Raw genomic sequence first — 12,708 nt, 5'->3', positions numbered from 1 at the left:
GATGAGTACCCCTTACCTAATCCTTTTTGAGATAAATCTGTTAACACAAAACCATTTATTCATTCAGAGAATGTAAATTAATTTAATTGTCAATTTCAATGTCCACAAACCTGGTGTTCTGAACAAATGCCGCAGGCGACAATCGATACAGGGCACATTCAATAACGCTACCGAAAATAATCATATCGATGACAAGACAGCATTGAAAGAAATTACACCAATAGGATGTTAATAATGCGAATATTGGATTTTTCTGACAAATGGACAAACAGAATCAATCACCTCTACTATCAAACGGTATTTAAGATGGGTACTAGTGTCATTTTAATAAATATTAAAGTACTCCATCAGCATTTTAAATAGAAAAAGAAAGAAACATTTTATGAACTTAATTTAATAACGATGTCAAGAAGTTTCAACTGGACTTAACGATAAACGACATTTTCTATTTTGATGTTTGTTAAACTTTACAACTTTTCATACTATTATAGTTTATAATAAGTAAAATAAATCACTATATAGATCTACAAAGCATTGGCTACTGTATTCAAACTAACGCGATCTATGCTCGCCAACCTTACGATAAATAAAAACACATTAACAACCTCGTCTAGTTCAGATCAATACTATAATTGATACAGCAACAAGCTCAACGAGAAACCTACAGGATTAATTTGTTAATAATCAGTTCAGTAAAGGATAGCCGAATTTTTTCGAAAACTCAACGCGAATTTTCCCATTTTTCTAACTTGAACTTTTCTGTAGCTCGAGATTCAACTACAGGTTGCACACTATAAATTGTTACATTGATCAATGCGTGAGTTTCTAAATAAACATTTTTATAGATACTGGATTGGATGTACGGGTCCTGTACCCTGACCAGAGCGTAGCCCTGAATCCGTTTATCTTCTTTGTATGGGGTTGTATGCTAATGATTTGCACGACTGTGTATGATCGCTGCAAATGAAGTACGCCAAATGCCGGATGTTTTTGCGCGTCTCAGAAATACGTACGTGTGTGTTTACTGGTGTTGCAATTATTTTTTTCTTTTGGGAGAACAGGGCTATTGTCGAGATATACTTTAAATAGTACTGTATACTATTAATTAAGTACTAATTACTACTATTTACTTTATTAACGACTACGTTTCACAACCGTCACTGTTTACATTTTCATCGGTGTAGCTGTTTAGCTGTTATTGTGGGAGGAATTTGACTGTAATAAGTAATAATTGGGTCTCAAACTTTATAAATATTCAACTTTTTTAGCAGTTCTGCAACAACTTTACACCAACCGCCCCTGTATCGGACATATTTAACTTGTTCATAAAATTAATAGAGTTCGTAATTTCCATATATGTTTCTTTTATTTAAACCAACGAGCTATGATTTTAGTTGCAGGCAGGTAAATGGATACGTAATGAACTTTTCATTTCCGGTCGCAGCGGATATGACACCCGGATACAGCCACAAACAGAACAGACGCGGTCAGAAACCTGTTGCTACAATTTAAATGATATAAAAACGAACGAAATTCACGGACAGTAACACGAAAATTTGTATTAACGCAAATTTCGCAAACAGTTAAACATTTTGAGATTAACTATTTTCTGTCAAACACAGGCTCTGAGTTCTGTTCGTACTTTAGGCTTTTAGCATAATTTCATTATGTAAAATATTCTGGAAAACAAGCACTCTAATGATACAAATTTGTTTACGATTTTATTTATGAGAGTTATACAAAAGGAGTTATAGCCCGAACTCAAACAACGTCATCTTTCTACCTCACATATATATCGCATCCCGGTTCTGAAACTCCCAGGAGTACTTTCCTTCAAATTGCCATTACCATACCCTTACCGAAAGAACAATATTTTTCCCCAGGTTCAAAAATTTGATTAGGACATCAAAGAGTGCAAATGAAGTAGTATATTTCAATGGATAAAAAAATATCTTGGAAACACTAGAACATAATTTATTTTTCGACCAGACTGGCCTACTGTTAAAACAATTACCAGAAAATTTTTTAGTCACCCTGTAGACAACATATTATGTATGCATGTATTTGTAACAATTTCATATGTTACAACTGAAAGGTTTCTATTCAGGCCTGTTTCTCAACCAGAAAGGGAAGATAATTAATTGCTCTATTCCAATTAAGCCAGGGAGTTGAAATGTTTAATTTAAAGAGCGTGGAAATTGAATCCTGGAGATTCACCCCTAAGGTATGATAGAACGCGTCAGCAAGAACCCGATTCTGTCAAAGGATTTACGCACGAAAATTCGACCTCAGCATTTTAACCCTTGGAGGCAAGGATGAGGCACAACCAGGACGAAACAGCGCCTACACAACCAACGCTAAATTAACTTACGTTAGTACAAATACCGACGAGCAATTTTTCAAACTGAAAAGAGACATATCTTGGGTTGCGGTAGATTAAAGGACACGAAATTGTTCCTTGGAGAAATTAAGACAAGTTTATTGAACGACCTCTTTGTCACTGTAATTAAATTACAACACAATGAATAAAAGAGTTGGTCAAGTGAGAGGCGGACTCGCTCTGAAAGAAATAAATACTTAGGAAATTTTAGTGAGGTATCATCAGGAATTATATTTCTTAACGTACCAGTCGACAATAATAAAATTTTAAATTTTTATTTTTAAGGAAAGTCTTCAAATATTCTTAAGATTACTTACAATTTTTTTACGTAGTCCCTTACCTAATCCTTTTTGAGATAAATCTGTTAACACAAAACCATTTATTCATTCAGAGAATGTAAATTAATTTAATTGTCAATTTCAATGTCCACAAACCTGGTGTTCTGAACAAATGCCGCAGGCGACAATCGATACAGGGCACATTCAATAACGCTACCGAAAATAATCATATCGATGACAAGACAGCATTGAAAGAAATTACACCAATAGGATGTTAATAATGCGAATATTGGATTTTTCTGACAAATGGACAAACAGAATCAATCACCTCTACTATCAAACGGTATTTAAGATGGGTACTAGTGTCATTTTAATAAATATTAAAGTACTCCATCAGCATTTTAAATAGAAAAAGAAAGAAACATTTTATGAACTTAATTTAATAACGATGTCAAGAAGTTTCAACTGGACTTAACGATAAACGACATTTTCTATTTTGATGTTTGTTAAATTGATTATGTACACAATTAAATCGACGAGTTCGTTTATTGCTTCATGAAATGATCAAAAAGATGTGATATAAAACCATAAAATTGATTTGTAAATGTAATTAAATGCTTCTATTATCTGTGTTGTTTATTAACATTTCAATGGACAAAGAACACTATTTTTATTATTTCATTAGCTTATCCTTAACGAGGAAATTACCTGCGCCATGACTGTACAGTTTACTTAAGCTTTTTTTATCAGTTACAGTTTTATAAATCGAAAAACTGGGTAACTTAATTTCATACAAGTACTATGATTTGCATGTCACAGCCAACTACGTAATCACTAACTGCAACGGTATATTTATTTAATATATGGGCACATACTCGTTGAGTTCAAGATATACGATAATTATGAAATGCTCAATTAGGTACATGCATAAGAAATATCGGTCGCTCATAAACTAGTTTAAGCTGTTGGCTTAAGCTCTTAAACACAAAGAAATATCGTCAATTATTGAGATCTGTTAAATGGGAGGAGGAGGAGCCTAAAAAACATGGCACCGACGAAGGAAAAATTTTCATAATTTCTATAGCAAAGCGTACAATTGTGGATTCTTTAATATGATATAAAATTATTAGTTGCTCTTTATACAAACTAGGTATCACTCTTCTATCTTTGTAACTCATCCCTACATTTTTAAGTATATTTAACACCTTGTCCCACTTACCCAGAAAAGGTTGGAAGCGTCCGAAATGTGATATTACAAGCGAATGATGAGGATACCGTGGAAAGAGAAGGTTAGAAATGAAGAAGTATTAGAAAGAATAGGAAAACAGAGGACTCTATGGAAGTCAATAAGAAATAGGCGACAGAAGTTGGTAGGACACCTTCTCAGGCATGAAGGTCTAGTCAGAGACATAGTAGAGATAGAAACGGAACTTAGGAGGGGTAAAGGTAGACCTAGATTAGATTATTATTCGCAAATAGTTAAGGATATGGGTTGTTCGAGTTTTAAGGAAATGCGTAGATTAGGACATAATAGGAAAAAGTGGAGGTGCGTGTTCAACCAGTCTTAGGACTGACGACCTTATGATGATGACAACTTATCGAACATACATGTGTGCTGCTCTATTTGATAACCGTTGTAGTACGGCCATTTTGAGCTCATCGTCGTCGTGGTTGTTGTGCTGAACACTTTCAAATACAGGAATATGCGTTACGTAGTCGCTGAGTGACCAAGATATTCCCAGCGAAATGATCTGCTTTCTAACAATACCCGTCCACACGCGGCAATTGAAACTTAAGGTCTGATGGCATTGTTTTTCGCTGGAAACAAATTGATCGCCCTCCGTATAGTCCCAACCTGGCGCCCATTTACCAAGATAGGTTGGTAGGACACATATTAGAGGCAGAAACGGGAGTTGGAAGGGGTAGAGGTAGACTTAGATTAGATTAATGTTCGCAAATAGTTAAGGATGTGGGATATTATAGTTTTAGGGAAATGCAAAGATTAGCTGAAGATAGGAAGGAGTGGAGGTGCGTGTCCAACCAGTCTTAGGACTGACGACCTTATGATGATGAGTATTAGTGAATAATATATGAGATTGAGAATTCCAAAACCTTTGTTGGAGGTACTATTACAGCCTTTTGCCAATTTTTTATTTGATTTGGAACAGGAAGCTGAACTTCAGCACAAATTCCTCAATTCTTTCATTTAGATTTATTTCAAAAATATATAATTTCCTGAATGTAATAAAGCCTTTAATATTCAGGTATTCTACATAATTATACTCACATACATAGAACAACCTCATACATATTAAACCGTAATAATCTAATAATACAACCTCCGCAACATGTATGCAAATGCACATACGTCGGAAGCCTCTCACTTTGAAACTTTGGTATAAACCACTCATTTGGCAGCAAAAAACTTTTACCTACTTAAAGAGAATTATGTTCCAATTTATTTAATATAAGCACTACCTAAACGTGTAAGTACTGGTTAAGTCACAGATGTGTAATAATGTAACACACGTTTATATTAGGTAAATACTTAATGTTGTTGAGGAATTAACGGACTAAAAAAGGAGAAGTGGATGCTGCGAGCTGTTAATTCTGTTATAAAATTAATTTAACTTGATTAAAACACGGGGAGAAACATGTGATTAGACACTTCATGAACTTTTCGCCATACGACTAATATAATAATTAATAACTGTAACTAACAACATCATAAAATTTTATGTAGTGCGGATTTAACAAAGCCATTTACTTAATGGACTATTATCTTGATATTGAAAAAGCTCAAGTCTTTATAGCACAGTCCTTGATGGTGTTTGTAAGTAATTTAGTTCTAAAACTAGCCAAATTATAACCGAGCACATTATGTTATATACGATTACACATAAATCTAAGAATTATCCCAGAAAACAAAAAAGCTTAAGTAACTTTACTATAATATACAAAGTGGCTAGCAAGCGCAGCCAATTTATTCTTATGTTTGGGTAAATTTCGTCCAAATTCGACAATTTCCACCGCATAACAACTAACAAATGTCTGATAGAGACCAGCGTCGTGTTAGGTTATCATGCAGGACGAGCATCAATAAATGGAAATGGCCGTGTGGTATCAACAGTCGACTGCTATGCAGACGGTACTGGCTTCTAACCTCTGCCGATGCTACAGCTCTTTTTTCCCTAATTTATGATTATTAATCATTTACTAATTTCCTTTNAAGCGAATGATGAGGATACCGTGGAAAGAGAAGGTTAGAAATGAAGAAGTATTAGAAAGAATAGGAAAACAGAGGACTCTATGGAAGTCAATAAGAAATAGGCGACAGAAGTTGGTAGGACACCTTCTCAGGCATGAAGGTCTAGTCAGAGACATAGTAGAGATAGAAACGGAACTTAGGAGGGGTAAAGGTAGACCTAGATTAGATTATTATTCGCAAATAGTTAAGGATATGGGTTGTTCGAGTTTTAAGGAAATGCGTAGATTAGGACATAATAGGAAAAAGTGGAGGTGCGTGTTCAACCAGTCTTAGGACTGACGACCTTATGATGATGACAACTTATCGAACATACATGTGTGCTGCTCTATTTGATAACCGTTGTAGTACGGCCATTTTGAGCTCATCGTCGTCGTGGTTGTTGTGCTGAACACTTTCAAATACAGGAATATGCGTTACGTAGTCGCTGAGTGACCAAGATATTCCCAGCGAAATGATCTGCTTTCTAACAATACCCGTCCACACGCGGCAATTGAAACTTAAGGTCTGATGGCATTGTTTTTCGCTGGAAACAAATTGATCGCCCTCCGTATAGTCCCAACCTGGCGCCCATTTACCAAGATAGGTTGGTAGGACACATATTAGAGGCAGAAACGGGAGTTGGAAGGGGTAGAGGTAGACTTAGATTAGATTAATGTTCGCAAATAGTTAAGGATGTGGGATATTATAGTTTTAGGGAAATGCAAAGATTAGCTGAAGATAGGAAGGAGTGGAGGTGCGTGTCCAACCAGTCTTAGGACTGACGACCTTATGATGATGAGTATTAGTGAATAATATATGAGATTGAGAATTCCAAAACCTTTGTTGGAGGTACTATTACAGCCTTTTGCCAATTTTTTATTTGATTTGGAACAGGAAGCTGAACTTCAGCACAAATTCCTCAATTCTTTCATTTAGATTTATTTCAAAAATATATAATTTCCTGAATGTAATAAAGCCTTTAATATTCAGGTATTCTACATAATTATACTCACATACATAGAACAACCTCATACATATTAAACCGTAATAATCTAATAATACAACCTCCGCAACATGTATGCAAATGCACATGCGTCGGAAGCCTCTCACTTTGAAACTTTGGTATAAACCACTCATTTGGCAGCAAAAAACTTTTACCTACTTAAAGAGAATTATGTTCCAATTTATTTAATATAAGCACTACCTAAACGTGTAAGTACTGGTTAAGTCACAGATGTGTAATAATGTAACACACGTTTATATTAGGTAAATACTTAATGTTGTTGAGGAATTAACGGACTAAGAAAGGAGAAGTGGATGCTGCGAGCTGTTAATTCTGTTATAAAATTAATTTAACTTGATTAAAACACGGGGAGAAACATGTGATTAGACACTTCATGAACTTTTCGCCATACGACTAATATAATAATTAATAACTGTAACTAACAACATCATAAAATTTTATGTAGTGCGGATTTAACAAAGCCATTTACTTAATGGACTATTATCTTGATATTGAAAAAGCTCAAGTCTTTATAGCACAGTCCTTGATGGTGTTTGTAAGTAATTTAGTTCTAAAACTAGCCAAATTAAAACCGAGCACATTATGTTATATACGATTACACATAAATCTAAGAATTATCCCAGAAAACAAAAAAGCTTAAGTAACTTTACTATAATATACAAAGTGGCTAGCAAGCGCAGCCAATTTATTCTTATGTTTGGGTAAATTTCGTCCAAATTCGACAATTTCCACCGCATAACAACTAACAAATGTCTGATATAATCCTTTTTGAGATAAATCTGTTAACACAAAACCATTTATTCATTCAGAGAATGTAAATTAATTTAATTGTCAATTTCAATGTCCACAAACCTGGTGTTCTGAACAAATGCCGCAGGCGACAATCGATACAGGGCACATTCAATAACGCTACCGAAAATAATCATATCGATGACAAGACAGCATTGAAAGAAATTACACCAATAGGATGTTAATAATGCGAATATTGGATTTTTCTGACAAATGGACAAACAGAATCAATCACCTCTACTATCAAACGGTATTTAAGATGGGTACTAGTGTCATTTTAATAAATATTAAAGTACTCCATCAGCATTTTAAATAGAAAAAGAAAGAAACATTTTATGAACTTAATTTAATAACGATGTCAAGAAGTTTCAACTGGACTTAACGATAAANTGGATGCTGCGAGCTGTTAATTCTGTTATAAAATTAATTTAACTTGATTAAAACACGGGGAGAAACATGTGATTAGACACTTCATGAACTTTTCGCCATACGACTAATATAATAATTAATAACTGTAACTAACAACATCATAAAATTTTATGTAGTGCGGATTTAACAAAGCCATTTACTTAATGGACTATTATCTTGATATTGAAAAAGCTCAAGTCTTTATAGCACAGTCCTTGATGGTGTTTGTAAGTAATTTAGTTCTAAAACTAGCCAAATTAAAACCGAGCACATTATGTTATATACGATTACACATAAATCTAAGAATTATCCCAGAAAACAAAAAAGCTTAAGTAACTTTACTATAATATACAAAGTGGCTAGCAAGCGCAGCCAATTTATTCTTATGTTTGGGTAAATTTCGTCCAAATTCGACAATTTCCACCGCATAACAACTAACAAATGTCTGATAGAGACCAGCGTCGTGTTAGGTTATCATGCAGGACGAGCATCAATAAATGGAAATGGCCGTGTGGTATCAACAGTCGACTGCTATGCAGACGGTACTGGCTTCTAACCTCTGCCGATGCTACAGCTCTTTTTTCCCTAATTTATGATTATTAATCATTTACTAATTTCCTTTTCTAATTTGAATCTATTCACGAAGAATAGTTTTATTTAATTGTTTAGGTTCATGACATTACGGTAGGAAAAGACAACACTCATTCGGTTCGTTTAAAATTACGCCAGTTTATAAGTTAACGAGAGATTATAATGAAAAGTGGCAACGCGGAGACCATACTAAAATTTTTCATTCCTGTTTGCACTGGCTCAACTTGGCATAAATTGATAAATTTTATTAATAACTGTCCAATTTCATCACAGAAGTTAAAAAATGCAGAAATTAAATAAAATTGAAAATAATTATCGGATCATTAAATTTTACGGTGAATTATCTGAATGAAAAAATAGCATAATAAAACGTCTTATATTTTAAAATATTGTTGGAAATATTAGAGGACGATTCTGAAAGGAAAATTAAAATTTCACTAACAAGCGAATGGTAACTACATTAATCTACAAATCGGTAACTTTTTCCATTAGTAAAATTACGTTAGCATTCACATAATTCTGTTAAAGAAGTTCCGGAAATGAAGCAAACTCGACTTCACAGCACGGTTCCTGGGAGATTACATTAAAAGGATGTTCCACAAACTAAATTAACCCGAAAAAGCGCGACAAGCAAAGCAAACACTAAAGTCTTAAGAATCTGCTTGCTCGCCTTTTCCTTAAGTTATAAATCTATGTCATATATGTATGTACCAGAAAGTTTTTATTTAGTTTCTGGATTTTTATCTAGATCTAACAATAGTTGCGGAAGCCTTTGCAGTTTCATTTCTTAAAAAAACATGAACGAATGCCGCAAGCTATCGATACCGGTGGCACCTTTGATGAATCCGAATGCCGACAGCGGACAAAAGGGATGTGAAAAGGAACTTCCGAGAAGTTTCCGGAAATAATGAAGAATATTTCATAACAGAACAGATATACGACTAGTATACAGACAGTCAATATAAACAAACTGATGTAAATAGTACGCGAACGAGAACAATAAGCAGTGAGATAAGTTAACACTAATATACGATAAATAACTAGGTATATACGTATAATGTTTGGTGGTAAATTATTTATATGTAACTACATTTATTTAATTAAATTTTTAGTAAAAATTAGGAAATTGCAATAAATTTTGTGTTAGAAAATTGAGCAGGTAAGATTTTAATTAAATAATTGACACATCACATTTTTTATTAGTACTTCTAATTGTATTAGATTATATACCGATTTAGCAGATCATCAAAGGACACCCTGTATATTAAATTTTTAAAAATAATAAAAAAATTTTCCTACCTCAGGATGGTTTAATTCGATGACCTTTTCCAAAGCAATGAATAGCACGTAATTGGCAGCATTTATCGTGCTGGGTACTCCATAAATAGAATGGGCGACGGGTAATCCCCTGCGCAACACTGAATTATCTTGTATGTCGTCCAAACTGAAATATATATTTTATTGTACACAAAATTCGTATTTTTTGTAAAAGAACAATGTATTACGTACAGAAGACTAGCGTTATGAAGTAACTGGACAATATTGTCGATTGCAGAAAGTTTGTCAGCCGGTACTTTTAACCAATAGTTAAAAGCTTTGGATAATTTCGCCCTGATGTTCTTTCCCGGAACTTGAAGGAGATAAGTGTAGGGTTGTAGTAGCTTCTAGAATGATCAATTTGATAAGGTTTTTCTACATCCCATCTAGTCTAGCTTCACAATTTTAAAAAATAAATGCTTTAAAATCAACCAATCGCAAACGATTTCAAGAATGCGCATGACCAAAACATATATTTCCACGGTTCAAAAATAAGGCGCTCATTTTGCAAATGCACATACGTCGGAAGCCTCTCACTTTGAAACTTTGGTATAAACCACTCATTTGGCAGCAAAAAACTTTTACCTACTTAAAGAGAATTATGTTCCAATTTATTTAATATAAGCACTACCTAAACGTGTAAGTACTGGTTAAGTCACAGATGTGTAATAATGTAACACACGTTTATATTAGGTAAATACTTAATGTTGTTGAGGAATTAACGGACTAAAAAAGGAGAAGTGGATGCTGCGAGCTGTTAATTCTGTTATAAAATTAATTTAACTTGATTAAAACACGGGGAGAAACATGTGATTAGACACTTCATGAACTTTTCGCCATACGACTAATATAATAATTAATAACTGTAACTAACAACATCATAAAATTTTATGTAGTGCGGATTTAACAAAGCCATTTACTTAATGGACTATTATCTTGATATTGAAAAAGCTCAAGTCTTTATAGCACAGTCCTTGATGGTGTTTGTAAGTAATTTAGTTCTAAAACTAGCCAAATTATAACCGAGCACATTATGTTATATACGATTACACATAAATCTAAGAATTATCCCAGAAAACAAAAAAGCTTAAGTAACTTTACTATAATATACAAAGTGGCTAGCAAGCGCAGCCAATTTATTCTTATGTTTGGGTAAATTTCGTCCAAATTCGACAATTTCCACCGCATAACAACTAACAAATGTCTGATAGAGACCAGCGTCGTGTTAGGTTATCATGCAGGACGAGCATCAATAAATGGAAATGGCCGTGTGGTATCAACAGTCGACTGCTATGCAGACGGTACTGGCTTCTAACCTCTGCCGATGCTACAGCTCTTTTTTCCCTAATTTATGATTATTAATCATTTACTAATTTCCTTTTCTAATTTGAATCTATTCACGAAGAATAGTTTTATTTAATTGTTTAGGTTCATGACATTACGGTAGGAAAAGACAACACTCATTCGGTTCGTTTAAAATTACGCCAGTTTATAAGTTAACGAGAGATTATAATGAAAAGTGGCAACGCGGAGACCATACTAAAATTTTTCATTCCTGTTTGCACTGGCTCAACTTGGCATAAATTGATAAATTTTATTAATAACTGTCCAATTTCATCACAGAAGTTAAAAAATGCAGAAATTAAATAAAATTGAAAATAATTATCGGATCATTAAATTTTACGGTGAAATATCTGAATGAAAAAATAGCATAATAAAACGTCTTATATTTTAAAATATTGTTGGAAATATTAGAGGACGATTCTGAAAGGAAAATTAAAATTTCACTAACAAGCGAATGGTAACTACATTAATCTACAAATCGGTAACTTTTTCCATTAGTAAAATTACGTTAGCATTCACATAATTCTGNTGAAATGGGACAATTAACATTTATTAAACGGTGTACAATTAAAGGTATGCATTTACAAAATTACACACGAAAAGCAATACAAAAAGCGTTTTAGATTATACAAAGCAATTGTTTTTTTTATTGTTAATTTTAAAAATATTCGTCTTAACTGGAACTAACCTCATCTTGTGATTTATCCCCATTTTTTGAGTATGGGATATTGTTAAGTGAATTTGCCATTGGGACACTACAATTTTCAATACTAATGATTAATATTTTTGGTATTAAAATTAAATACAACTGTAAATTTATTGATTGCTTTAATATTAATTTTTAGGGCATGTAATAAATACATTCGTATAGTATTTTGCAAAAATACTAACCATAGACAAATACCAACTCATCACATATATAAAACAAACAAACCTTGTAGTATCTACACAAACAGGAAAATAGTAAAAGCTTTAACAAGTTGTTAATGACTATTTATTAACAAGAACCTTTCCTTCATAGTTTGCACTGCTTTATATTTGTACTACCTTTTCAAAGCAGTTAATCTTTTTTTATAAAAAGACGATTTCAGGATTTATATTACGATTGATTTATGTTATAACTTTTGATCTAGATAGATCTCGCAAATTGCTGTTACTTTAGACATACTCAGAACTGACNTCATAATTGTTTTACAATTCATAAATTAGTTTCTGTGCCTGTACATGTACGACATACGTAGGTAGATGCAATATGTGTGTAAGAAATTATTACAGTTACTGATACGGCAAGTGTACTAAGTTTGCAGTAAAACATGAGAAATTCTTTAGT

General features: G+C 33.3%; 1 protein-coding gene across 1 annotated transcript in view; it reads right to left on the bottom strand.

Moving 5' to 3' along the window:
* Positions 1–12,274, bottom strand: part of LOC108741175 (geranylgeranyl pyrophosphate synthase) — a 24,707-nt gene extending 12,433 nt beyond the window's left edge. The window contains exons 1-3 of the mRNA XM_025976869.1: positions 12,067–12,274; positions 10,227–10,381; positions 10,017–10,161 (exon numbers count right to left, since the gene is read on the bottom strand). Of these exons, the coding sequence (XP_025832654.1) occupies positions 10,017–10,161; positions 10,227–10,381; positions 12,067–12,126 (360 nt within the window). The 5' untranslated portion in view covers positions 12,127–12,274. The remainder of the gene's footprint in view (positions 1–10,016; positions 10,162–10,226; positions 10,382–12,066) is intronic.
* Positions 12,275–12,708: the final 434 nt, after the last annotated feature.

This window comes from Agrilus planipennis, unplaced genomic scaffold (assembly GCF_000699045.2).
Source record: "Agrilus planipennis isolate EAB-ADULT unplaced genomic scaffold, Apla_2.0 scaffold256, whole genome shotgun sequence".
In the NCBI taxonomy this organism is placed as follows: domain Eukaryota; kingdom Metazoa; phylum Arthropoda; class Insecta; order Coleoptera; family Buprestidae; genus Agrilus; species Agrilus planipennis.
This window is presented reverse-complemented; position numbering and strand designations above follow the sequence as displayed.